This window comes from Pholis gunnellus (genome assembly GCF_910591455.1).
Source record: "Pholis gunnellus genome assembly, chromosome: 3".
Lineage (NCBI taxonomy): Eukaryota > Metazoa > Chordata > Actinopteri > Perciformes > Pholidae > Pholis > Pholis gunnellus.
The window spans coordinates 3,407,882-3,435,140 of record NC_136529.1 but is presented as its reverse complement, the minus strand read 5'-3'; the positions used below and the strand labels follow the sequence as shown (position 1 = coordinate 3,435,140).

At 42.3% G+C, this 27,259-nt stretch overlaps 2 protein-coding genes across 2 annotated transcripts; both read left to right on the top strand.

Moving 5' to 3' along the window:
• Window positions 1–4,865: 4,865 nt before the first annotated feature.
• LOC306714032 (transcriptional repressor scratch 1-like) lies at window positions 4,866–7,593 on the top strand (the record flags this gene model as incomplete). Its single annotated transcript, XM_079183944.1, has 2 exons — window positions 4,866–5,022; window positions 6,782–7,593. 2 exons carry the CDS (start codon window positions 4,866–4,868, stop codon window positions 7,591–7,593), a joined length of 969 nt encoding a protein of 322 aa, XP_079040070.1.
• A 15,867-nt stretch (window positions 7,594–23,460) lies between these two features.
• LOC306694304 (transcription factor 15-like) lies at window positions 23,461–26,375 on the top strand. The gene is made up of 2 exons (XM_079157087.1): window positions 23,461–24,062; window positions 24,907–26,375. The coding sequence occupies exons 1-2, from the start codon at window positions 23,580–23,582 to the stop codon at window positions 24,970–24,972; spliced, it is 549 nt and encodes a 182-aa protein (XP_079013213.1). The 5' UTR covers window positions 23,461–23,579; the 3' UTR covers window positions 24,973–26,375.
• Window positions 26,376–27,259: the final 884 nt, after the last annotated feature.

Here is a 27,259-nt window from a genome sequence, read left to right as displayed (position 1 = left end):
AAGAAAAGACCCAAACCCGTTAGTTTATCTGGCTTTAACGACCAGGTCGCCAGAAAAATGTTTGGCATTATAAGTATCTGCAAACCACGAGAAATGTTAAATGACGATGTTTCTGAACCAAAAATATCTTTCATGAAAATGTTTCATATCAGCCTCGTATCACGTATGCAGAAATGCACAATGACACATGGTTATCGTTGAGAAATGTTTAGTTAGATTTAGGCAACAAAACTACTTGATTTAGGTTAGAAAATAAATCATGGTTTGTAGTGAAATAAAATGTAACAACATAAGGTAACAATGTAACAACACAGCGTAACAATATAACAATGTAACAACAAAACAGCGTAATAACGTAACAACGAAATAGCACAATGGAACAATGGAAAACACAACGTAACAATGTAACAACGTAACAATGAAACAACGTAACAATGAAACAACGCAACATAACAATGAAAAAAACTTAATTTAATGTAACAATCTAACAACGTTACAACTTTACAAGATAATGATGTAACAGGAAAACAACCCAACATAACAACGAAATAACACAATGTAACAATCTAACAACGTAGCAACAAAACAATGCAACATGACAACGAAATAACGCAATGTAACAATGTAACAACGTAACAATGAAACAACGCAACGTAACAATGTAACAATGAAACAATGAAAAAAAAACGCAACTTAATGTAACAATGTAACAATGTAACAACGTTACAACGTTGCAAAGTAACAACATTGCAATGAAACAACACAGAGTAACAATACAACAATGCATAACAGCATAACAGCATAACAACAAAACAATGCAACGTAACAACGTAACAACGTAACAATGTAACAACGTAACAACAAAATAACGCAATAACGCAATGTAACAATGTAACAACGCAATGTAACAATATAACAATGTAACAGCAAAAAAAACCAACATAACAACGAAATAACACAATGTAACAATGTAACAACGTAGCAACATTGCAATGTAACAACACAGAGTAACAATACAACAATGTAACAGCATAACAACAAAACAATGCAACGTAACAACGTAACAATGTAACAATGTAACAACGTAACAACGAAATAACGCAATAACGCAATGTAACAATGTAACAATGAAACAACGCAATGTAACAATATAACAATGTAACAGAAAAAAAAAAACCATAACAACGAAATAACACAATGTAACAATGTAACAACGTAGCAACAAAACAATGCAACATGACAACGAAATAACGCAACGTAACAACGTAACAAAGAAACAACGCAACGTAACAATGTAACAAAAATACACGAAATAATGCAATAACGCAATGTAACAATGTAACAATGAAACAACGCAATGTAACAATATAACAATGTAACAGCAAAACAATGCAACATGACAACGAAATAACGCAACGTAAAAACGTAACAAAGAAACAACGCAACGTAACAATGTAACAATGAAAAAACCAAACGCAACAAAACAATGCAACATGACAACGAAATAACGCAACGTAACAACGTAACAAAGAAACAACGCAAGGTAACAATGTAACAATGAAAAAAACAAAAGCAACTTAATAATGTAACGACGTTGCAACGTAACAACATAGCAATGTAACAATATAGCAATGTACCAGCGTAACGTAACAGCGTAATGTAACAGCGTAATGTAACAGCGTAACGTAACAGCGTAACGTAACAGCGTAATGTAACAGCGTAACACAACAGCGTAACATAACAGCGCAACATAACAGCGTAACGTAACAGCGTAACTTATAAACTATAAAATTGTAACTGCCGTTACCACCCTAACTGTTTTAACAACATAACTATCGTTATTACAGAACTATCGTAATAACATGACTCCCGTTAGAATGGAACTACCGTTACAATGTAACACAATTACCGTTAACTAACAACAACTGACCGTAGAATACTTTTTTTACGCAACGTTACGTTACAAGCATAAAGTCAATGTTAACTTTGGTTTTCACAAGGTAAACAAACAGCGGTCTACTGGGTGAAAGTCCTGTCTTTGTTTGACCCATCGCCTCCTAGTGGACTTTTCCGCTTGTTATATTACACCACTGGCTCTGAAGTCAGTGTCAACATGTTATTCCAGGCGACTGAGCTGGTCTTTAAATGAACCCCCAGGTTTGCCAAATTCATTTGGATAAAAAAACAGAGGTGCTAAAAATTTAATATTTAAATCACAAAAGTCCCCTCTCTTTTTTCAAATAACAATCAACTGTGTGAAATCTTAGCAATTAACTTTTAATCCACATTTGGTGCTCTGGTGAGTATTTGTGGCAGCAGGACGGTGTGTGTGGGATTGAGTCAAAGTAAACTAGTGTTTGTGTTCATGATGATAAAGGAACATGTCACCCAATGCAACAACCTAATGTGTGACTCATTTCTGTGCATAGAAAGATATTTCATACTTTGAATACACACAATACTAGTTAGCAGATACATTCAGTGCTGGTTTAGGTCTGCACAAAAATAAATAATTGTGTGTTTCAACATCTGTCTGTGAGATTGTATTACATTTTTTATGGTCCAGTCATACTGAACTGTATCTTGCAGAGCCATCTGTGGGCGAGCTGTCCAGGCTAGGTTTAAGCTGCTGCCGTCTCTCCGGCTAACCACAATGTGACCTCTTGACCCTGCAGGCACCCTGAGGTCAGCCTGTCACAGCCGATAGACCGGAAGTCACCGTGGGGGCCTTTTTTATCCAGATGAGCGTTACATGGTTATATGGAGGGCTGAGGGGTCTTCTGTCAGACAAACTGTCATAAACAGGGGGTGGAAGTGAAAAATATAAATGTTAAACCTACTCATTTCTCAAAATGTGGATTTATAAAATAATATTAAGTTTTATTTGAATTACATATCCTCCAATGTATTTTTATTTGGAAGTTTGATGTGTATGCCTTGCATATCTAAAACACTGCCCTGTGTCATGCCCCAAAATCCCTCCTCAAAATATAAGCTGAATTATGTCCATGTTGGTGTGAAGATGATATTTGATCTAAGTAGCTGAAATACTAATTTATTTGCACAATTTACAATTAAAGAAATTACATAAAAAATAACAATGTAAAGTAATGTGAAGAATAGGGGTGTCTCGATATGCCGGTATCAACAGCTAGAGTTGAAATATTCCACATTGTAGATTATATATAACTTGTCCAGACATGAATTCGTCAGAAATGAAAAAATCATGTTAATAATCCAGAACCTGGGAAATAATTTTACGTAAACAGTTATGGTTACATACTCTCACTTCCCTACTCTTGTATTTTGAATACATTTTCTAAAAAAAAGAAACAAAATGCACAAATTACAAAGTTAAAGAAGTGACTGCATTATTATTGTTATTCTTCAAATGTATCGTATCGCAATAATATCATGAATTGTTTTGGCCTCGACAGTCATGTGGTGTGATAAAAAAAGCCCCTCACCCATAGAATTTTAAAGAGATACTCATAATTTCGAAGGTATATAAAGGTTATGACATTAAAAAAAGTCTAAATGCTGTTTATAATTCTGCGTATGACTTAAAAGAAGATTATATGGCAGATATCTCTCTCTGAACTGTATCTTGAATATAACATTTATAAAAAAAATAATAACTATAATGATAATAATAATAACAATGATATAAAAGACATATTATATGGATATTGTAAATTGTAAGAAGTTAAAGTTTCTGAAATGAAGGAGCAGGTTTGGTGAAAGGATTTGAACAAATAAAAATAGAAGTAAATAGACAAATAAATAATCCTGTTAAAATGATTTGTCCTCATGCTTAGTACATGACGGGTTTTAATTCCTGTTACTACAGACAACGTTACTATTAAAAGTACTGAGATTCCAGACAAGTATACATCTGGATGTGTGTAAGTGACTCTGACCTAAATCTGATGAAAACGCACAAAACCCAATCCATAATCTGAGGGACATACCGAGACCATGTTCCTGCAGGTTTATCATTTCTGCAATTTCTGTATGATGATGAAGATGATGAAATATCAGAGGTGGTGGTGGTGGTGTTAGCAGTAAGGGGGTGTGTGTTTGGGGCAGCATAAATTGTGTTAGCTACTTCATTGAAAGACAATGGAGGACAAGATGTTGTGTGTAGTGTCACCCACGTGCTTCTGCACCACTATTGTCTGCCCTCCCTCCCTGGGAGAGGGGAGACGGAGGGGTGAAAGGAGGAGGAGGAGGATGTGGGAGGAGGAGGTGGGTGTGTGCGTGCGTGTGTGTGTGCGTGTGTGTGTGCATGTGTGTGCGTGTGTGTGTGCATGCGCGTGCGGGGAGAAGCACAGACGGCTCGTGGTAATTTGATGTGTGTCCCCGGGGATGTTTGATGGATTAATGCTAAGCAGCTCCCTCTTCCAAAGCACCACCTGATCTTTGGGGCTTGTGCCCCACATATAAAAGGCTGCAGTAGTGCTGAGCTCAGCTAGTCCAGCCATCTCTCTCTCTCTCCCTCTCTCTCTATTTCTCTCTCTCTCTCTCTCTGCCTCTGTTTCTCCTTTGCCACTTTCTGTCTTCCTCTCCATCCTCCCTGTCCTCTGCTTTCTCTCTCTCTCTCTCTCTCTCTCTCTCTCTCTCTCTCTGTCTGCTGCTTTCACTACATTTTCTCTCTCTCTTCTTCCTCCCCTCTGGCTTTAAACCTTTGAGTCCAGGACAGATTTTTTTGTAAACCTTTTTTTTTAGTTTGGCCTTTTTCGAGAAGGCCGCTTGGAAGCTCAGAACATTTCTCCTCTTTTTAAAATTTTTATTTTTCATCATCAGCCTGGTTTTCTATGAGGCAACAGCATTTTTTGTTTTTTTAATTAAATCAGGGAAAGAAAATGCCACGTTCCTTTTTGGTGAAGCAGCCGAAGGTTCACGATTTCTCGTCTTCCAACTACTACCATCAGCAGCAGCAGCACTGGGACGACTCACACACTGTCACACATGCCATCACAGAGTCGGCCACCAACTTGGCGGTGCGTTTGAGTGAAAATGGTGAGTTTCTCTCTCCAGTTGTGTTTTAAACTTGTTGTGTCTGCCGGCTGGTAGCTATTGATTTCCTCCTTTAGAGATGATCCATACGGTATTTAGCACAGAAGCGGCAAAATAGGCAAAAATAAACAGACAGGGAATCATGCATGCTGTTCATGTTGTTGTGTTTGCTACATAATCGCTCTTGGAAATCCCCCCCCCCCCCCACACCAAAAAAAAAAACAACAGGCGTCGCTCGCTCCCCCTTCCATATGCCTCAGGACTTTTGTTTTCTAACTCGGCGGATGCTAAATAGTATTCAGGTCACGCCAGCTCAATCTGCTTAATACCTCAACCAGATCACACAGCGGCCTTTGGCTTTAATACTATTGTGCACATGAATGATGAGATATACGTGTACACGCGCATTAGGCTCTACATCTGATGCAAGCCTTTGTCAGGTCCAACTAGAAAGAAGTAGAAAAAAAAACACTCGAGAGAAAGCAGATAGCCACATGGGACTGTGTTGTCCTTAGATGGTGCAGTTGCCCTTGAGTCTCTCCTCTCATCAACCCCCTCCACCCCCCACCCCCGTTCATCTCTCCATCTCTCTCCATCTGATCCTGCAGGATGTTAGATAGCCACAGGGAGTAGGATTGCAGCAACACAATCCATATGTGGAGCAGCGAGAGGTGATGGAACAGGGTTTTTAGAAGATGGGTATTGACTGGGAAATAGAGAGTGCTGCAGGTAATTCAATAAAGTGCAACATGAGCAGTGCATTGGCAGACAGTAGATTTTCCTCCTCCGCGGGACTTCTACACAGAGGCGGGATGTGCAGAGCAACCCTGCAATACAAACAATATTTTGTGTGTGTGCGTGTGTGTGTGTTTGGCTTTGAGAAACATCCAAAGAAATGTGCGCTTTGAGCAGATCCCACCCCTCAACACACACACACCCACCCCTCCACCACCAGCATCACAGATCTTGTGTTCGAGTTGAATCATTTGTCCCCCAGATTTAGGATGCCAGCTGTCTGCTTCTCTTTGTGTTCCAGTGTGTGTGTGTGTGTGTGTGTGTGTGTGTGTGTGTGTGTGGAAGGGGGGGGGGGGGGATTGGGCTCAATATACCATTGACTGCTGTCAAGATCAAACCCCCCCCCCCCCCGCCACCAAACACACACTCTCCCTCCCATCCCTCTTTGCCAAATCGCAGTCCCCCCCACCTGTCACTCAATCTCCCCCTCACCATACTCATGAATGCTCTCAAAAACGCCACAGATGGGGAATGATCTGATTAAAATGATTTAGTGATTGAGGGGATTTCACTGCTGAGAAGCTCTGTTTTGATCACCCCCCCCCCCCCCCCCCCCCCCACCCACCCACCCCTTCCCTCCCAGATTTAGATGTGCTGCTGCTGCTGCGAGGCGGCGACAGGTGGATCGATGGTCAGCCAAAGTACTGCTCCGCTGACTGTTTTGTCAATGTCAGCACATTGTGTTAGACTCATATTCAGCCACAATGCGCCTTTCACCTTTTTTTTTTTCCTTCCCTATGATGGCACTTGTTGAAGCCAGTAGAAGTATTGATTGGGGCAGAACTGTGCACCCAAAGACTCATTAATATTTCATTCCCAAAGCTTGCTGAACCTTGCTCTTACAAATAGCTTCCTGTATAGGATTCATATTGATTAGGGGTTTGGGTAAGAGGGCACTTTTCATCAGAGGTTATCAGGATCATGACAATGTACCATCTCTTTACACATTGTATTTATCCTTTCCCAGGCTACATCCACGATTACATCATCCCCTCAGTGTTGCAGAGCACAAAGGAGCCAGGTCATGAGCAGACCGGGCTCTCCTCATTGCCCCTGTACTCCCCAGGTGGCAGCGGCGGAGAGGAGTTCTCCGACCACGACATGGAGCATCCGGACAGTCCCGTCTCCAGCGGCACGGTCGAGTCGGACGGCAGCGGCCCTGAGCTGGAGGTATGCGGCATCGGCGCCTTCCTCGTCTCCGACGGCCGCTCCCGCCGGAGGCCCAGCCAGAGATGTCCCCGCAAGGGAGGCAGCCAGTCGGACAGCAGCGAGGGCGTCGGCTCGGTGGACTGCAGCCCCGCCAAAGGGAAATCCAAAGGGCGTCACGTGTGCGGCGAGTGCGACAAGTCCTACGCCACGTCCTCCAATCTGAGCAGACACAAGCAGACTCACCGCAGCCTGGACAGCCAGCAGGCCAGGAAGTGCCCCACCTGCCACAAGGTGTACGTGTCCATGCCGGCACTGGCCATGCACATGCTGACCCACGACCTAAAGCACGAGTGCGCGGTGTGCGGCAAAGCCTTCAGTCGACCCTGGCTCCTGCAGGGCCACATGAGGTCCCACACCGGGGAGAAACCGTTCGCCTGTGCCCACTGTGGCAAGGCCTTCGCCGACCGCTCCAACCTGCGCGCCCACATGCAGACGCACTCAGCCTTCAAGCACTACTCCTGCAAGCGCTGCTGCAAGACCTTCGCACTCAAGTCCTACCTGAACAAGCACTACGAGTCGGCCTGCTTCAAAGGGCACCAACCGGAGGATGACTGCAGCTCTGAGGACTGATCGCGACATATTCATCTTTTTCATTTCTATTTATACGCTTTTTAATAGTTCATACAAAAGTCGGAGAAAAGCTTCTTCTCAGGCTTTCACATGCATGCATCATAATCCTGCCTTTTGATATAAGCAATAACCTCACTTGAAATTATTCAGGAATTATGTATGAAATTGATCAAAAATCTCAGTGTTGTTCACAAATATAGAATATTTTATATTGTTTTTTATTAATTGAAATTGCAATAATTTCGATGCCAGTATTATTTTATATGCCAACAAGCTCTTAATTTACCTCAAAAATATCTATTGTGTTAAAAAAGTATTTGTGTATTTATTAATTTATTTAACTATTTATTTGCCAATTCTGAAGATTATTTATTTATTATTGGTTGATGTATTTGTGAATTTAACATGGATTTATGAGAAGCCATGTATTGGATTTGTTGAAAACAAAAGCCAAAATATATTCTGACACTCTATATTTCTCTGTCTGATCAATTTGGTGATGACAATAAAACTGATGAAAATAATTACTAAAACTCCCTCCCTCAAGCCTGAATACATGCAAAGATGAAACACACATTTATAGTTGAACACATTAAACATGACATATTATAAATCACCTTCTCAAGGGCAGTAACTTCTTATTAAAAATCAATTAGTTTGATCATGGGGAAAAATGTAATATTCAGTAATGACTATTTTGAATTCAAAATGTACAGACCATGACGTAGTTCACCTTGCGGTCCAGCAGAAGGCGCTCTTAAAATTCTTTTGACAAGTGCAAATGGTAAATGGACTACACCTCATAGTGCTTTTCTATCTCATTGGACGAAGCGTTTTACAATTTGCTTCTCATTCACTCACTGGCATGGGGTGACCATGCAAGGCGGGATGTGTTGGGACTTGCCCAAGGACACTTTGACACGTGGACAGGAGGTGCCAGTGTGTGGAAGTAAAGTGTAGAAGGCAAAATGACCAATAAGGATAAGATTGTCTGAGGACTCACCTGCTAGCTGCAACCCAAGTGAGGCAGCTGGGGCACCAGAAACGAGTGGAGTAACTTTTACTGTCGAATTTCATCTGACTGCCCACTCAGGACCGTTGACTGTAAATAACAAGTGGACGTAGTCATCGTGACGTCAACCATTGGTTTGTGGACTGCCGTTATGAAGCCTTGAGTTTGGCATTTTGGCCGTCGCCATCTTGGTTTTTGTGGATCCACAAGTGACCATAAATTACAAGCTAAAGTCAGCGCTATCTTGGTTTGCAAGATACTTATCCCACTGAAGGACTAATAAAGGATTATCTTATTTTATCTTATCTTATAACAGGGATGCAAATTTTTGGTGAGCGAAAAACAGGCTTGTTTGTAATGTAGCAGGAAAAATGAACAGCCGACTCCTAGAGTGTCTTTTAGCCAGGTATGGTGAGTACAGACATAGATACCTGTTAGTTAATTAGTGCTAACGTAGAAATGAGATAATACTAGAATTTCACTAACCGAACAAACTGGAGTACAGACTTCTTGGAGGGTCTGTTACAAATAACTGCATGCATGCAATATTGTTTGTCCGATATTTGCATGAAAGGTTCTTCACAAGGCACTAATGCCACAAACACGGCTGAGAGGTTGAGTTCAGTGACTCAAATTAGCTGAGGTGACACCTAGACCAGGCAGCAGTCTTAAGACTTGCATTCTCTCTACTGGCCAGCAGGGAGCGACTCCTTCGGTTGCAAAAAGAGGTCAGATGGTATTGAAGTCTATGGGAAGATTACCCTACTTCTCTCTTGATTTATTACCTCAGTAAACATTGTAAACATGAGTTTATGGTCTCAATCTCTAGTTTCAAATCTTCTTCAATACAGCATGATGTTCATTTGGTAAATTATGGTCCATTTGGAGTCAAATAGACCATAAAGCAGAGTATACTTTAGGGCGGGCTTACTGTGATTGACAGGTGGCTGCCGCGTCCAGAGACGTATACGGCATCTCTACGTCACTCCTCCACATTCCAAATATGGTAACTTCCGTTCACCGTTTGCAAAAAGCCAACATGGCAACAGCCGTAATCCAAGATGGCGACGGCTAAATTGCCGAACTCCAGGCTTTCGAAACGGCAGTCCACAAACCAATAGGTGACGTCATGATGGCTACGTCCACTTCTTATATACAGTCTATGTGCCTAGCAGACAGCTATAGCGGCTGGCCACCAAGCATCCCCTGGTCATTAAAAGTGGCAGCGACCTTAATTATGCATGACTTTATGCCTTAATATATTTTACGGGTGGGAATAAAAATTCAGGGATATTCAGGGATATTAGCTATAGAGACCCCAAAAAAATGTGTTGTACCCCGCTGTAAATATGTTTATTGCTGCTGTACAATTGGCCATTTTAACACGGAGGTCTATGGTGACAGACTCACTTTTGGAGCCAGCCCCCCGGAGGTTGACGCTTGGTCAAGACACACAGTGCAGTTGTATGACACTACGCGGGGAAATATAAAGACTATACTGAGGTGTAAAACTGTTTTTCTGACCATTGTTGGACAGACATTGTTGTGCTTAAGTGACAGTAACTGTATCCCAGACGCATTTCGCTATTCATGGGTATGGGCTGAATTATGTGTTTTCCACACATTACTTCGCAGATGATTTTGTTCCGTTTGCGTTAGCAAAGAAAATAGCAATAGCTTAGTTCACTGCTACGGAGCTACAATGAATCAGACAGTCTTCTAAAGTTTTACCTACATATTTGTGTTAACTCTGACCATGGTATCTGTGTTCCCTCCACTCATCATATGCTGGGACAGACTTCAGTCTGACATTCTGAAAAGAAATAAAGCGTGTCCCAGCCTAGAGCCCAGGAAGAACGCTGGACTTTGAAGCAAATGTCCCAGTATGAACACTTAAATAGCCCTTATCTGAATCATTAGGTCCTGAAAGAGTGTAAAAATGACACTAATTGGTGAATCCAAAGTTATTTGTATTCCTCCATTCACGTGAATGAGAACTAGGCTGGTTAAGGAAATGTTGCTTGCTCGATTGGATCATGGATGCAGAAGATCTCCTGAAAATCCAGGTGACTTCATTTGTATTTTATACTCGGAGGGCAAACTTCCCTCCTCCAAGGCTGTATCCAGTGCTCTTTATACATCTATGGTCCCCGCTCAGAGGCTGGGTCCTCCAAAGTCTGCATTTCTAGACCTAATATGTCATAATGGCCTCTCTCTCTCTCTCTCTCTCTCTCTCTCTCTCTCTCTCTCTCTATATATATATATATATATATATATATATATATATATATATATATATATATATATATCATATTTCAAAGAGCCAATAAATGCAGCCAACCTTTGCCTACTGTGATTGATTATTTAATGGTGTGTTCAGGCTAATCTCATCAACTAGATAATGGGACCACAATCTGTTTACCAGGTATTTTTCATTTGGCTGATCATCTGTCACAAGCAAAGAAACCACATGAGGTAGACCAATGGAAACCACTGCAGGATATAAATAAAGCAGATGTCATGCAGACCATTATACAGTTACTAGTAACCTGCTACACTGCTATGTGTGCATCACAACTCATGCTGTAAACTCAGCATTATGTGGTACTTTGTTGGCTGTCTTGCAACGTCTGCAGTGCTTCCCCTGACCAGCAGAGGGGGCAACCATACAAACACCACATAGGCATAATCTGACCTCCCTGGTGCCAGATCAGTTAGGACTACACATTAATGTGTTTGTCAAAAACAGCCACATTGAAAAGCCTGCATGTCCTCCCCCCACCCTGCCATGTTAGGAGATTCCTCACGAGCAGATCCTGGCCCTCCACGGCACAACACTGCAGCCTGACCACAGGATGTGCTCTGGGTCAGGTGTCATGAGAACCATCGCTGCTAGTCCAGACCAGACAGAGCTGAGCCCTCGGTGGCCCCCAGCCATCAACCCCTCATGGGGAATGCAAGTATGTATCTCAATATACCCCGGACTGGATATGGGTATTTTCAGACAAAATGGCCACCATTCAAAACACATATTCATGATAGTACATATGTATACATGAGCCCTCTCACACACACACTATAAGGGAGAACAGGTTAAATCTGGCCTGATGGGAAGATACAAAATATACCTTAGATCTACTCTCTCCCATGTGTTGTAAGTAAAGCTTTAAAGGTGCGAATCATTATGTCTAAATGAACAATGGATAAAATGACCATGCGTAATGTGAAGGGGAATGCTCATAGTGACAAATGCACAGACAAGCAAGTTAGTGCCTTTCAGCTCATTGGTTTGGTTTTTATGGGGTTCCCTCTCACTCTCATTAACCTCATTTGTCCAGTGAAGTTCCTTGAAAAAGGTCTCAAATACCAATGACTTATTACTCGCTCAAAAGTAATAAACTCACTATTAAATACAATACAATAAATACTAACACTGGTGGAGCTAGAAAATAAGAAAAATGGCAGCCAGCTGACAGTTTGGAAGTGTTGATTGACCGTCAACAAAGCGCAGGATTCACACTCTCTCCAAATGAAACTGAACGATAACGAGGTGAGCCCTGAATGTTGGCTAGCCAGTGGCTAACATTAGCAAGGTAGCAAGCAAGGCCCCAGATATGAAAAGATACGTTTGGACATACTGTAAAACTAATAACTGCAGTCCGAGTAGTATTGAGCAATCACGTTTGAGTGATTCTCTCTTTCAAACTCTCAGACCGAAGTTGGTGATCAGTGGATTAAACTAACAAAGACGGCTTTGATCTAGTTTCTGTCCGAGTTTGATTGAAGTCAATCAGCGAGGTAAAATAACGGTTTCTGTTAATGGAGTCTTGTGGCTTTGAGGAACACATACTGTATAGTGGCTGCTACTTTTCACATCTAACATGATGAATTAAGGGTTTAATTCAGTCAAACCAGAGTTGGTGATTGTTGGAACAGCGGAAAGACTTATTTGATGGTTTTGATGAGTTTTATTTTGCTGATGTGGAAATTGAAAGAAGTGTGTTTCGATGATCAATCAGATCAAATTACTGTTGTCTGATGGAGTGTGGTGGCTTTGAGAAGAGCATATTAATTGCATGTGTTGTACGTCAAAAAATAATAATAGTTTTTTTCTTTATCATACATTTACTTCAACGTGCGTCACATAGCATCGTGCCAGAAAAGTGGCGAGAATTAGCGCGTACACCATAGTGTCATGTTTCCATCACTGCCGATCGTAGCTGGAGCCAATAAATACCTGTGAGTCATTTGTCCCGGGAATGAATGCTGATTGCAACTTGACAAAAGCCAGATGTAAGCGGGTGTTAGTGGGGCTTATGTCCAGTGGGAAAGGGGCTTTAGAGAGTAGCTAGTGAACAAAGTGAAGCACTGAGCAGCTAAAGAGAGATATTTCCCTCAGGAGTTGGTGTTAAAAACAGCTAAGACGAGTGAATATCAGACAGGCTGTTTGCTACACAGTAAATGTAACAATTTTGTAAGTCTCACTTTGTCAGTGTTGTGTTTACACCTGTTTCTGCTGCACACAAGAGGCCAATATGAAAAATGAAATCTATTAATCAAACTTTACTGTAAAAAGTAATTACTGTTTAATATGTATCTGAACCAATTAATCAACTAATGGAAATCTAGGCGCAGCCGGGGGGTGGAGAACGTCAGGTTCGGGGGTCTCGTGATCACCTCTCTGCTGTTTGCAGATGATGTGGTCTTGTTGGCCTCCTCGGATCGTGACCTCCAGCATTCACTGGGGCGGTTTGTAGCCGAGTGTGAAGCAGCGGGGATGAGAGTTAGCACCTCTAAATCTGAGGCCATGGTGTTCTGCCGGAAACCGGTGGATTGCTCCCTCCAGGTGGGGACGGAGACCCTACCTCAAGCGAAGGAGTTCAAGTATCTCGGGGTCTTGTTCACGAGTGAGGGTAAGATGGAGCGGGAGATCGACAGGCGGATCGGTGCGGCTGCAGCAGTAAAGCAGGCGCTGCACCGGACCGTCTTGGTCAATTTACTGGTCGGTCTACGTTCCTACCCTCACCTATGGTCACGAACTCTGGGTCGTGACCGAAAGGACAAGGTCGCGGGTACAAGCGGCCGAAATGAGTTTCCTCCGTAGGGTGGCCGGGCTCATTCTTAGAGATAGGGTAAGGAGCTCGGACATCAGGAGGGAACTTGGAGTTGAGGCGTTTCTCTTTTGCGTCGAAAGGAGTCAGCTGAGGTGGTTCGGGCATCTAATTAGGATGCGTCCTGGACGCCTCCCACTGGAGACCCCGTGGAAGACCCAGAACACGCTGGAGGGATTACATCTCCCAGCTGGCCTGGGAACGCCTCAGGATCCCCCAGAATGAGCTAGAAAATGTTGCGGGGGAGAGGGAAGTCTGGGTCATCCTGCTTGGCCTGCTGCCACGCGACCCGACCCCGGATAAGCAGAGGAAAATGAATGGAGGGATGGATGGATTAGTCTATTGCCCAATAATTGAATCAACAACTATGGATCAGTTAATCATTTCAAGGTCCCATATTGTAGAAAGTCAGATGTCGGTGTCTTTTTTGATTATAAAGCAGGTCTAGGTGCTATATAAGTACTGTGCAGTCTGGACTTCCGCTATGTTGTGATGTCACAACTGTACAGTCACTGGTAGAAGTGCCGCTAAACTGGGTGTGTAGGTGACTCACCCATGAGTCCATTGATGCTGTGAAGACGGCGACATCGCAGATGCGGAAGAGAAATGATGACCAATCAAAGCAGACTGGGCTTGTTTGTGAGGGGGTCTTAAAGAGACAGGCACTTAAACGGAGCGTTTCAGACAGAGGGTGAATACAGGTATATTCAGACACACAGTATGAGGAAAATAAAGTGTTTTTTGAACATTCAATCATGTATTCATGTTCTTTTAGAAACCCAAAACACAAGTATGAACATTAAAATGAGCATAATATGTGTCCTTTAAGTCATTTACCAAACATAAATGCTTCTTTCTGTTTTATGTTGTGAATTGACAATGACAATAATGGTTATTTGCATCCCTTAAATAAACACTTTCCTTAGTAGGACAAAATGACAAAAAGAAAAATACGGCTCACTTGACCCCTTCGTGCCCTGTGGCCCGACTCTGAAAAGGATATAGTCATAAAACAAGCAATCATACTCTACTGTATATGTCGGCAAACATAAAACCTCCACCAGAGACAAAGGAGCAGAGCACTGCTGCAGGTCAACACTGCTTGCCAATCAACACGGAGGATATGAGCTCCGTGTCCAGAGACTGGAGAATGACTTCAAGGACAAAACGGATGAGACTTTTTATAGCCCTCTTTATCGGACCGAAAGCCATGTCTGTTGCATCATGTCAGACAAGCTTTTATAGCCAACTTGTAGATTTCTCTGCTGCGATAAACTGTGTTGACCCGCGGAGGCCTTGGCTCAGGGGTCCCAGGTGACTCTGGAGGAAGGCCACAGACGTGGGCCGGAGGAACGTCAAGCCCAGCCTGCTAGACATTAAAGGCAGCGGTGGGCTCCTCCAAAAGAATCATCGCGTGTGAGTCAACGTCCTGTATTGCAGGGGTTGACTTGATGTTCTGCCTGTTTGGGGGCCTTCGGGGATCCCATGGGAGATGATGACACACTAGCTCACCAGCCCCCAGGGTCAAGAAACACCTGCTTCTTTTAGATATCGGTCCCATAAAGTAGCCTCAGGGTGTTTATTTTAGCTCCGGTGTTACCTTTAGTGGCTCAAAGTGTAATACAAGAGACCCATACAAATGTTCCCATTTGGAGCCGGGGACCAATTCCTAACAGTGATGTCATCTAATATGAAAAGACAACTTGGCATCTTCAAATGAAGGATTTGTCAAGTCTTTAAAGCGAGAGGTGAGACGAGCGGCGGATGTGGCTTGAGGCCATTTGTTGAACTTTTAATGGAACGCCGCCCCACCTGTCTCGGTTGCTCAGACTGTCAGGAGCTGTGAAAGACGATCAGCGTCGTCTTCAAGGGGGTGAAGGCGCGGGGGAGTAGGGTGGAGGGAGGGGGGGAAGATGGGCAGATGAGCGCTGAGTCTTATCTTGAGGTCACATTGAGGGTCAAATGAAAGATGATACTGGTGCTACTGTTCTGGGGGTTAAAGTAGCTTTGCTGTGCATGAGAAGCAGCAACTCATTTACCCCACGAGACAACTGGACTGATGATGAATTCATTATCTGAGTTAACTGAGGGTCCGAATAGCTACAACCATGGCCACTGAAGAAGACAGCTACAATAAATTAAAAAGAATCCTAGGTTCCCCTGCTTCTGTAAAGGTTTTTATGTTTTTTCCATGGTATGTTACATCCTGGTTATTTAATCCGGGCACACACAGAAATGTTATATTACTTGCTGGAACTACTTCTTGGATATCAACAGTTGGGGCTAGAGTTTGCTACGCTCGTAGGTTGCCGTTTAAAAAGATGTTACAGGATTTTGATGCGAAGCTGTCAATCGTCAGTCGTAAGAGACAGACAGATACGCCTGACAGCGGCATTTTTGGGAGTCACAACCCTAGAACATAAGAAGTGGACGTAGTCATGGTGACGTCACCCATTGGTTTGTGGACAGCCACTTTGAAGCCTTGAGTTCGGTGATTTCGCCGTAGACATTTTGGATTACGGCCATCGCCATGTTGTTTTTTTTGCTGCCAATGAATGTAAGTGACCATTTGGAATGCGGAGGAGTGACGTAGAGGCGCCGTATACGTCTCTGGTAGCAGCAGAGACCTGTCAATCACAGTAAGCCCACCCTAAAACATCCCCTGCTTTATGGTCTATTTGACTTTAAATGGACCATCATTTACTAAATGAACATCATGCTGTATTGAAGAAGACTTGAAACTAGAGATTGAGACCATGTTCACAAATGAGAAGAAGGGTAATTTTCTCATAGACTTACATACTTCCAGGCTTATTTTTGCATCCGGAGGAGTCGCCCCCTGCTGGTCAGTAGAGAGAATGCAAGTTTTAAGACACTTCTGCATCGGATTCACACGGCAGAACCGGAGGTTGCCGACTGGTCACGATCAACGAGACAGACAGGAGGGTTTCCTTCTGTCTCATACACATCACTCTGTCTTTATAGACTGACCTGCAGCATTTCCCTCCCATTTATTTGCACTAAATTGATTCTCAAAAATACGGATCAAAGTGCATCTGTTAATATAGCATCAAACAACTATTGTCTATGTAAAGATATATCAATCTAGATTGCTTTGTGTTGGAGCTATTGGCTGTACAGATGTCTGCCTTCATGAATATGAAATGTCTTACAACAAGGTCTGTGGATTATCTTGAGAAACAAGGTCATGATTTCTGAAAACAGACATTGCTGTTGAGTTTTTAAACATATGTCTTTGGCGCTTTGAGCACCACAAGCAGAATGCCATATAGCTCCATTATATTGGACAGAAGGCAGACATCGCTATGGCTGATATCGATTTTTTAAAAATAAATAAATGTATGTTCTGCCACTCTTTGACATCAGTTCATGACAGATGGGCATTTCCATTTTCTGCTTTTTTGTGTCTGTCTGGGGGCAACCTCCGATTCTGAAAATTAGACCAAAAAGCAGGGTATGCTTTAGGGCGGGGCTAACTAGTGATTGACAAGTTGCTACTATGGCATGGTTCAGTGTTTGGTTGTACTAAAAAACCCTTGTTGGCTAGACAAAATTAGTACCCAAGCTAGCTAACCAAGCTAGTGTTAGCTGCTGTAGGACGGCCGCGCCTCACTTGGTTAAAGAGACATAGAAAAAGCCAAAGATGAGGATATCACAGTCCTGTGTGGTAGCAGGTGATTTCAAGCAAAATGCAGGGAAATTCAGTGCAACGTTACGACAGTGAAGAACAAAAAACTGTTATTGATTTAGAGGTTTTCCAAATATGCAGTAGATGCTGTTTTCATGTGCATTAAACTCTAGTCTAAATTATTCAAAGCATGTCCAACACACACACACACACACACACACACACACACACACACACACACACACACACACACACACACACACACACACAGATAACTCATAAACGGCCCTTGCAGCAGGCTGCAGCTGGCCGTTAGGAGGAGGCTCTTTTCTCCTCAGTGCAGCTGTTTCCGATGAGTCAAGTAATCTGACCACAGTCTTTCCCAGCAGACGGTTAACACTGACAGGCCATACGCTCATCGTCTCGTCACTCCATACTGTGCAGTGGAGGTATTGCAGAAGGGAGTATATTGTCTGGCATCTGCATCGTTTTAGGGATCTGTTTTTTATTTTAGATGTATTATAGCCAAAATGAAATGAAACCACTTGGCCACTTGTATTGGTCTTTTAATAAAAGTAAGATATCAACCAGTCAGTGACATGATGGTTGACAAGTTGTTAAACCTGCAAATAAATTCACTAAACAATGTCATTATGTTTTCTTTTTTTAAAGGACCAGTGTGTAGGTTTTGGTGGCATCTAGTGGTGAGGTTGCAGATTGTAACCTACTGAATAACTGTCGGCTCACTCCTCCCTTTCTAAGACTGTGGTGACGTGAGTCACTGAGTGCAAAACCTTGGCAACAGTGTTCACCTCGCTCAGAGGCCATCCATCCCATAATAACACTACTATAGGAGCAACAGAAGCCAAACAGTCCTTAAACCTTTACATATTATTGTTAATATAAAAATAATGATTACTTCAAAGTCATCCAAAACTGTCTGAACAATTTGCTGACATGAGATTAACAATTGTTCATTCCTAAAACGGATGTCCCGAGGCCTCATTATATCATCTTCATTCCATCAAATCCTATTTGGTCTCAGTTTAGGATGACATTTATGATTCCTGGTATTACAGAACCATGTTTCCTAACTACATTTAGAAAAAATTAAATCCACTCTAATTTTAGGATAGGAATCAAGCTATTACAGAACCGTCCTAATTCAGGATTCATAGGACGGCATAGACCCTGTCCTAAATTAAAAATGACTGTAACAATGAAGATGGGGAACAACATGGAAATAGAATGATTGAAAGGCTACTCAAACCGCGTGATGACGCTCTAAATTTCGTGGATGTGTTATGGGTATTTATCGCCCGCCAAGACGATCCATTTTAAATTTGATTAAAGCTTAAATTGAACGCCTGTCTTTTATTCCACGAGTAGCCAGGTATTAATCAAAGACACAGCCATGACGGGACGAGCACTGATTGAAGAAACACATTTACAGTCATAGTAACAATGTCTTATAAGATAGGAGGTCTACATTGCTTCTGTAATAGGAAGATTTTTTCTTATCTTTGAAACTTGAGGAAAGGACAAGCAGTTAGCATATTTTCCTGTTTGGAGGCCCCTTGTAATCAACCTGAAGTAATGTCACGACAACGGCTTTAGGAGCCTTTATTGGCACGTGTTGAGCATCCAGCAATAGTCTAATTGATATTTCAGAAGACTTTTCTTTTCAGAATATCCCTTTGTTTTAGAAAGATTATGACTAACAGCTCTCTATATTATTTGTTGGCAGCTTCATCCCATGATGTTGTCATCAGCTTCCAAAAAGCATTGAGTGAAACCTCATACACCGTTCTCACGTCTTCCCTGACACGCACTTCATTAGGACTTTAATCACCTCACCAGGCATTTAATGGCATTCCTTTGAGTTGATGCTGGTGGGGGGGGGGGGGGTAAAGTATTTATGCTTCCAAACTGTGAAGCGTGGTGGTGTTGGGGGGAGAGGGAGTGCAGCGGGGTCGTGTTGCTGGCTGGCCTGCGCGTGGTAAAACACCATGGTGTCCCTGCTTTATGAGTGGAACCAGGTTCCACTCGGGTCGCCGTTGTTGGTGCAGCTGAGCCGGGGGGGGGGGGGGGGTTTGATGTGTCGAGGGGTCGTGTTTGTAAAAACAGACCCGGCGATGGCACTCTCTCCCCTTTGCCAGTGGTCGCCCCTCCTCCCGACCCCTGCACCAGCACCGGTCAATCTGGAAGCCATTTGCTCGGTTCTCCACAGAGAAAGTTCAGGCTTGATCACCTCCAGCATCTGCTGAGTGTTTATTTACCCACAGCAGTTAACCCATTAGACAAACTGAAACAGAGCAACTGTAGAGCCACCGATCACTCTGGCCCTCTGAGGACAAGGAGCCAACACGGGGGGCCAACGCTGTTTCTAGAAATGATCTAGAAGGAACACTTCTACTGCCGGGGGAAACATGCTTAGCATTTTAACATGCGTCTTTTCAAGATGATGCTGTTTTTGTAGTCTAAAATAACTTTTTTTCTCTACCTGATCATTTGATAAATTACCTCATTTGAAATGTTTGGTCATTAGAAGCTCCTTCTGCGCTCTTGAAAAACAGACTGCAAAAGCATGCCACGTTCAAATTCACATTCACAGCTTGACATCTGTCCAATTGTTGCCCGAAAAACGAAGCAGAAAAGGTGGAGAGACTCTGGTAAAACTGAAGCAGCTTTTGAAAGGAATTTCAGTTCGGAATTTGAGAGGACATTCTGACCCACATGAAATGTCTGCAAGGTGCAAGAAGTCACAAAAGCCTCATGCCATATGCCAGTTTATTAGGAGTGCCTAGCTAAATCTGACACAGTCTAAGAGGCTGTACAAACTTTATCTGTAGAGAGGGACAGTGTCAAGAAAGGGAGAGTGTTTTGTATATTTGCTGAAGGGAGAATAGTCTGACTTTCTAGGGACTTGCTAGAAAAAGTGGGCTTTTGCCACGAGGCAGAGAGGTGCATGTTTGCCATTTGTAGAGGACCATAATCCTGTTTTTTCATGGCTGAACCAGGGCTTTATTTTCCACAACCTAGTCAACTAGTAACTATTATGGCCAATTTGTTGTGGCTGCGGGAGCTACACCGGAGCCTAGTGATCTGCTGCGCATGTGTGGAATGCGTCTTCCAAGAGGACAGTTTAAAAAGAACCAGGCCTCTACACGTCTGTGGTTTCGGCAGCTATCCGTACGCGTCCCTCTTTTTGAAATTTAACTGAGGCTTTAATCACCCAGTGTTTGAAAGCAACTCTGCTACATACAGAATCAAAGCTTACTGGTGCTGATAGTCTGATGACAAAATGTACGCGGCGCAGACAGTACAATTTTGCTTTTAGCCTCGGTTATGCTTTCCGCAAGGATGGTCGCACCGACTCTAGTAAACCCTTGGATCTTGTATACTCTGTTTGGTTTCTCCTGGCCTCAAACCAACATTCTCAGGGCTCCTCAAAGTTCTCCATTGGAGCAAAAGCCGTCCGCACGGAACCCCCCACCAAGGACAGTGTCTGATGGTGTGATGTCACTTTTTGACGGACACTCGCGACCCTCGTGGATGTGTCAAGCAAAAAAGAAATCACGCTTTAAACGCACATGCTGCACACAGGACCCACTCAGTACTGTCATATATTTTGGGATATATGTTGTCTCTCATTCAAGGGGTGGGTCTTTCAACAAGGGGGGCCGGTGTTTGAGAGATGCCCCAAAGTGTTGTTGAGTTATTTTGAAATCAAGTTAGTGACATTTGTGACGTGTTTGCCAAACTTCTGTGACGTTGTTAACTTTGTTTTTTTTACTTATTTTAAGCCACTGAACCTAACTAACCCAACTGCAGCAGCTTCACGGTAACGGCACGACCTTCCCGTGACACCAGGTTGAGATATACAGCAGTGGAGGAAAAAGTACATCTACAGTATCTACTGAAGCAAAGTCCAAGTTCCTCGATTCTTTCCCATAAGAACCCAAACCAATTTTTCCTTAAAGGAAAATTATAGGGGATATAAAACAGACTAAATTGACCACATGGAACACATTTCTGAAAATATGTTCTAAATACAAAGAGCCAAAGATCTGAAATGTTGAATATGCAGTATGTCACAATGGGGGGTTACGTATATATGTTTTCCTCATTTGAAAATCAATCAACTTATTAATTTTTGCTTTGTAACAAAGTTCTGCCTTTTTATTTGCATTTCCACAACACATATCAAAATTATAACTTTTCTGGTTAGGTTTAACCAAAAAATCTTTTTCAGATTTGTTTTACAAGGCAAAAATGTCTTCTCCCTGGATGATCTTCAGTGCATCCTGAACACTGTATCATCTGTATTCATTATAATCCATACTGCAAAAAATAAAAAGGAAATTACGATGAAATAGGACCAAAATAGGATAGTTAAATCTAGTTTGGTTGTGTGTTTTATTGACTGATATATGTAAAAATGTGTTTATAATACATGATACTAATAATTGAATCAATTTGACATTATTATATGTTTATATTTGTTTAAATGTCTTTTGAATTCAACAAAAGAACATATTTTAATTAAAAATAATTGAATCAGCTAAATCAATTGAGCAGCTCATTCCTATTTGCCGTATTGTGACAAATACGTCACATTGTTTTTTATACGATGTACGATTCTAAGTTTAAAAGCCAGATGTGACATATCCTCAAAACAATATTTTCATAAATTTTATATATAAATTATAGTGCTGGGCAAGTTAACGCGTTATCGCGTTAACGCATTAATTAATTAACGCCGACGATGTTATCGCAGTTTTTTTAAATTATTAAGCGAAGATTTTTAACACAAGAACCGGCTGGCCAGCAGCGAGCGGTGAACAGCTGTTTGTGTTGCGTCTCTTCCGTCTCTTCCTGTTTCCTTCACCTACATTCCCCTGGGTCCTAAGTCCCTCCATGTACAGCTTCTTATAACCCTCTATGTACCAACGTACATTTATAACAAATACCACACATATTACGGTAATCAGCGTTGCATATGTGTCTGACCAAAATACCCAAAAAAGCGAAAAAGAAATGATTCATTTCAATTATTTTCTTAGAGTTTTTAAAGTTGTTTTGTTTGGAATATGTATAATAAGCATATCATTTAGTTATCGCTACTGAGAATTTAGCAAACATTAAAAAAGAAGAAAAAAACATGACGTAGATATGTTTGCAGTTTTCAAGGTTTATATTTCAAATTGTATTACACACATTAAAATAAAGTTGTGAACACCGGCTGAATATCTATTATCAGAATCATAACTGTATTTTAACTGCTACTGTGTAAAGGGAATACTGCTGTTGAAAAGCACCTTACTTGTTTAAAGTGTTTGCAAACCAAATGTTATTGCACTTTTGTTCATATAGCAGTACTTTTAAAATAAAAGTGCGCAATACACTACTTTTGAATTCATTATTGACTTTTGCGCATAACAATGCGATTAATTGCAGAAAAATCATGCGATTAATCGCGATTAAAAATTGTAATCGTTGCCCAGCACTAATACATTGATAGACATGGTTAGAACAGTTTAGAAGTAATGTAGGACATGTTATCAACGCATTAGAATTTAGCAACAAAAACAACCTTTTTTAAATTAGCTAGTTCTGTCAAATGTGCTGACCATGCAGGCAGCCATACTGACCTTTCCAGGATAAGTTGTCTGTGACAACTGTGCACAGAGGGTTCTTATGGGTTGAGTAAATGTTTTTAGTTATGTTACTATCATCAAACCACCTCAGTGCTGCTCTGTGTGGAAACATCTGCATCTGAAGGTCACCAAACTATCACTCCAAAGTCATCATGTGTCCGTGAAGTGTTCGTTTTCACCCCAAGAACAGTCTCTACTCCTACAAACTAAAGGCTCGTTTGGGTGAAGGTGCGCCCACACTCAGCCCGATGCCTGCGGCTTTTAGGACCAAAACATTTGGGAGGAAATCTGGGAGCCCCTGCATGTGCCCCACCCACTCTCTCCTCCAGCTGAGGGGTTACTGTATCCGCTATAAGAGCCCGCCCTGACCCGATCACCGCCACACTGGACCATCCACCCTACGGGGAAGTGTCAAAACAAACTGGGGGAATTCTGCTGTCCAAACCTGGGAGTTACAGCGACTTTTCACGCGCCGCTCTCGTCTGCATGCTGCTGTTTTCTTACTTGAACATAAGGGATCGGCTTTTCCCCCTCCGGGAAACACTTGCCTCCACATGATGGCTTTCACTATGCTGAGGCCGGTCTCGACGCATTCCTTCTCTTACCCCGCTGACCTGACCTTGATGTCGGACGACGAGGAGGGGAACCGCAGCGAGAGCGACGGCAGCACCGACCAGGGCTACGGCTGCTGCGGGATTCCGGGGGACGGCTACGGGCGGGGGTCGGGCGGCGTGGTGCCGCATCGGAACGCGGCGAACGCCAGGGAGAGGCACCGGACCCAGAACGTCAACACGGCCTTCACGGCGCTGCGGACACTCATCCCCACGGAACCGGTGGACAGGAAGCTCTCCAAGATCGAGACGCTGCGCCTGGCGTCCAGCTACATCTCGCACCTGGCCAACGTGCTGGTGGTCGGGGACGGGAGGCAGGACGGGCAACCGTGCCTGAGCTCGGTCTACAAGGAGGTGAAGGGGGGCGGAGGAGGCAAAAAGCCCCGGAATATCTGCACGTTCTGCCTCAGCAACCAGCGGAAAGGGGTAAGATATTCAGTATATATATATATATATGATACATGAGCATACCATGCCAAGCTATTTATGCAGTTTCAACTTTTATTACACGTCCGCCCGTTATTTTAAAATAGGGATCCTAGTTACATGCCAATTACAAAGTTTAGGTGGGATTTTAAATAAAACGTACTTGGTTGATCATTTGTATGCCGAATGTCCAATAAAACCATAACATTTCTGAAAATATCGTGGACATACGAGAGACCTCAAAAGTTGCAAATTCATAAATGGGGTTCAGCATGAAAAAAGATGTGCTGCTCAGTGCATTCAGAACGCTAGTTAAATAATTATAAAAAGTCAGAATATAAATGAATATTGATTTGAAGAATGTGATCCCTCATTAATTCTGGTGGGACATCATGTGTTGTCACTCCAGCATGAATGAATGTGCCTGCTATTCTATTTACATATCATCATTTAGGGATGAGAGCTACATGAATGTCATTGGAAAAAACTCTTTTTCTATTCTACACTGAGTTTGAGTTGGAGTAAATTTACATCTCCTCTTGGTTAGACTTTTTCAGAAAATTGTTGGAGTGGAATGAGTCTCTTCCACTTTGGAGAGGAGGGTCAGGCTGGAATTAACTGCATGCATCTCAGTAAAACATGGACGTGGTCCATCATAGCATTAAAACCTCTGTGTTGAGATTCAGTGTATTTATTGGAGCCATGTAATTCGGTGCATGGAGGAACCTGTTAATGTGCTCTTAGGAAAGTATATCAAAACATCTGAACTTAAAAGTTGTGTTTAGGTCACAAAATATATTTCCTATTGACACACGGTGACAGTAAACTCCATCTTTGTTCACAGGTGAAAGACAGACGAGACTGTGTGAAAATGCACGGCAGTGGAGCAAGACAAATTAGTCGGCGGTGAAACTGTCTGTGAGGAGGATTGGATGGACTCTTCGGAGCAGACTTCGGGGAAACCTCCACCGACCGTTTCTAGAGTCTGGAAGCAGCTCAGTCTTTGAGGACCACTCTGACTTTGTGGTTTGGCTCCTTGGTCACTTTGCCCTGTGAGATTAGAGGATTTGCACCAAAAGTATCACCAGCAGATACACTCACACCTGCCAGCACTAAGTTACGTATGAGGGCAATATTGTAAAAGGGAGGAAATGAGTGCTGCTATGTGGATGTTTTGTTCATTTGAATGACAAACATGTTCAGGGGAATGGTGAATTAGACATACAGTGGAAGTACTCCGATTTATTTTTGTTTTTTGCATTGTTCATTTGTACTTTAGCAGTTTGAAATCTGCAGACCACAGAATATACAACATCTCCTGCTCTGGATTACTAAAAGGTTTATTATCACGAAGCAGCATAAATAATGATAATTGCATATTATTACTTAAAGGCACAATCCATGATCCAAATGTAAATAAAAGGATATATTTGCCACTCAAATTCAAAACAAAGAATTTTTAGATGAGCTTAAAGTTCTTCAATAAACTAACTGATAAAAGACTAAAACCTATGTAATTAAATTTGTATGATGCTAGTTACCATGGATGGATTACTGAACGGGCCACAGATCCAGTGGCCCAAAGTGTCAGTGGCCCCCTGGCCTTCACCTACAAAATGTCACTCAAAGAGACACGTATACAACCATGAACAGACTCAAAATGACCAGAAAGAGACATAAAAAGACTACAAAGAGACCAAAACAACAACTAAAAGATACTTAAACAACTCTAAAGTCTGTGTCTTGCTCCTATGTGGTGGTGGGGCCTATTGCATGCCTGTGCCTAGGACCCATGTCTCATATTACGCCCATGCTGGTTCAGATTTATTTTCATAAAAAATATATTCTTTTATCTGTAGGTCAAACTGTTTAGACACATGTGATATGACCAACACCGTAGCATGACTACTGTACAGATGGATCTGTCAGAGACATGGAGATGCTCTTGGTGCCTAATCCTCTTATATTGGTGACTGTTTTGGGTGTAAGATACTGATGAGACTAACTCCCATGAAAGTTTGCATCGTTCTCTGAGATGAAACCAAGAGGATTTCGGGAAGCTCGGCTCACAAACTGACTTTCAGAGGGCAGACCACTCCGTCCACCGAAGTTGTGAAGTTGCGTGCAACATTTGTGGGACATTACTTTGTTTGCTTTTTCTATTACATGTTGTAATCTACTTTGAAATTACATTTATTTTTACATAGACATGGCTCTCTTGTTTGCCTTCACAATGGATTCACAACCTCAACAATGGTTTTAAAGTAGCAATCCGTAAGATTGCAGTGCTGGTTGATTTAGAATTGTCATTTGAGCGAAAAAAACTTTTTTTTGTGTAGGTACAAAAAAGAAAAACATTTTTCTTTCCGGGAATGTCACCACAAACATCCAGTTTGCAAATATCTAAATATTCAATTTGTATTATAGATTAATAGTCATGCAGATAGTTTTGCATTCATTTATCCAGCTTTTGAGATATCTATCCCTTGAGATTTCATGCAGCAGCATGTCTCTTCAGAGACAGTGTCCACATTACTCCGGACACTCCACGGAACACATTTTTCAGGTGAATTACTTTCTAATGAAGAAATAGTCCATAAGAAAAGGTTTGATAAGCTTGTTCTGTGGACTATCATAGCTTCTGTATTGGGTGGGAGCAGAAATCTCAGAGCCAGATATATCAAACCTGGATGGATAAAACCAAAACAACCTAATGGTGGCTAAGTGTTTATGTCATGGAATGTAATTTGTGTGTACAGACCCTTTTTGAAAAGGTTGTAAAACGCATGTGGAGTTCATGTAAATGGAGGACAGCAAAGAACAAACCACTTAACCCTTAATGGCATCCGAACCGCTCAGAGGAGGAAACCTATACGGGGAATTCCAATGCAGGTTTGCCCCCTCCGTCTGAGCATTGCCAAGGAATCTCGGCAGAGGAAGTAATCAATCTCTTCCTCAGCGGGTCTCTCTCTGGAAGGGTTATATCCCAACAGTGTGTGACCAGAGAGAGCCCTGTCAGGGTGGTAGGTGCACAGTGCCAGTTAGGAAGGCATGAATCAGAGTCAACTCAGGGAAAAGGTAAAAGCAAAACAGGAAGGACACAAATTAGTGGTGTTGGATCTATTGTGGTGACTGATGATTACTCATGGGGACCATCAGGGGGGGTGTAGCGCATTACTGGAGCCGTGCCAACAAGA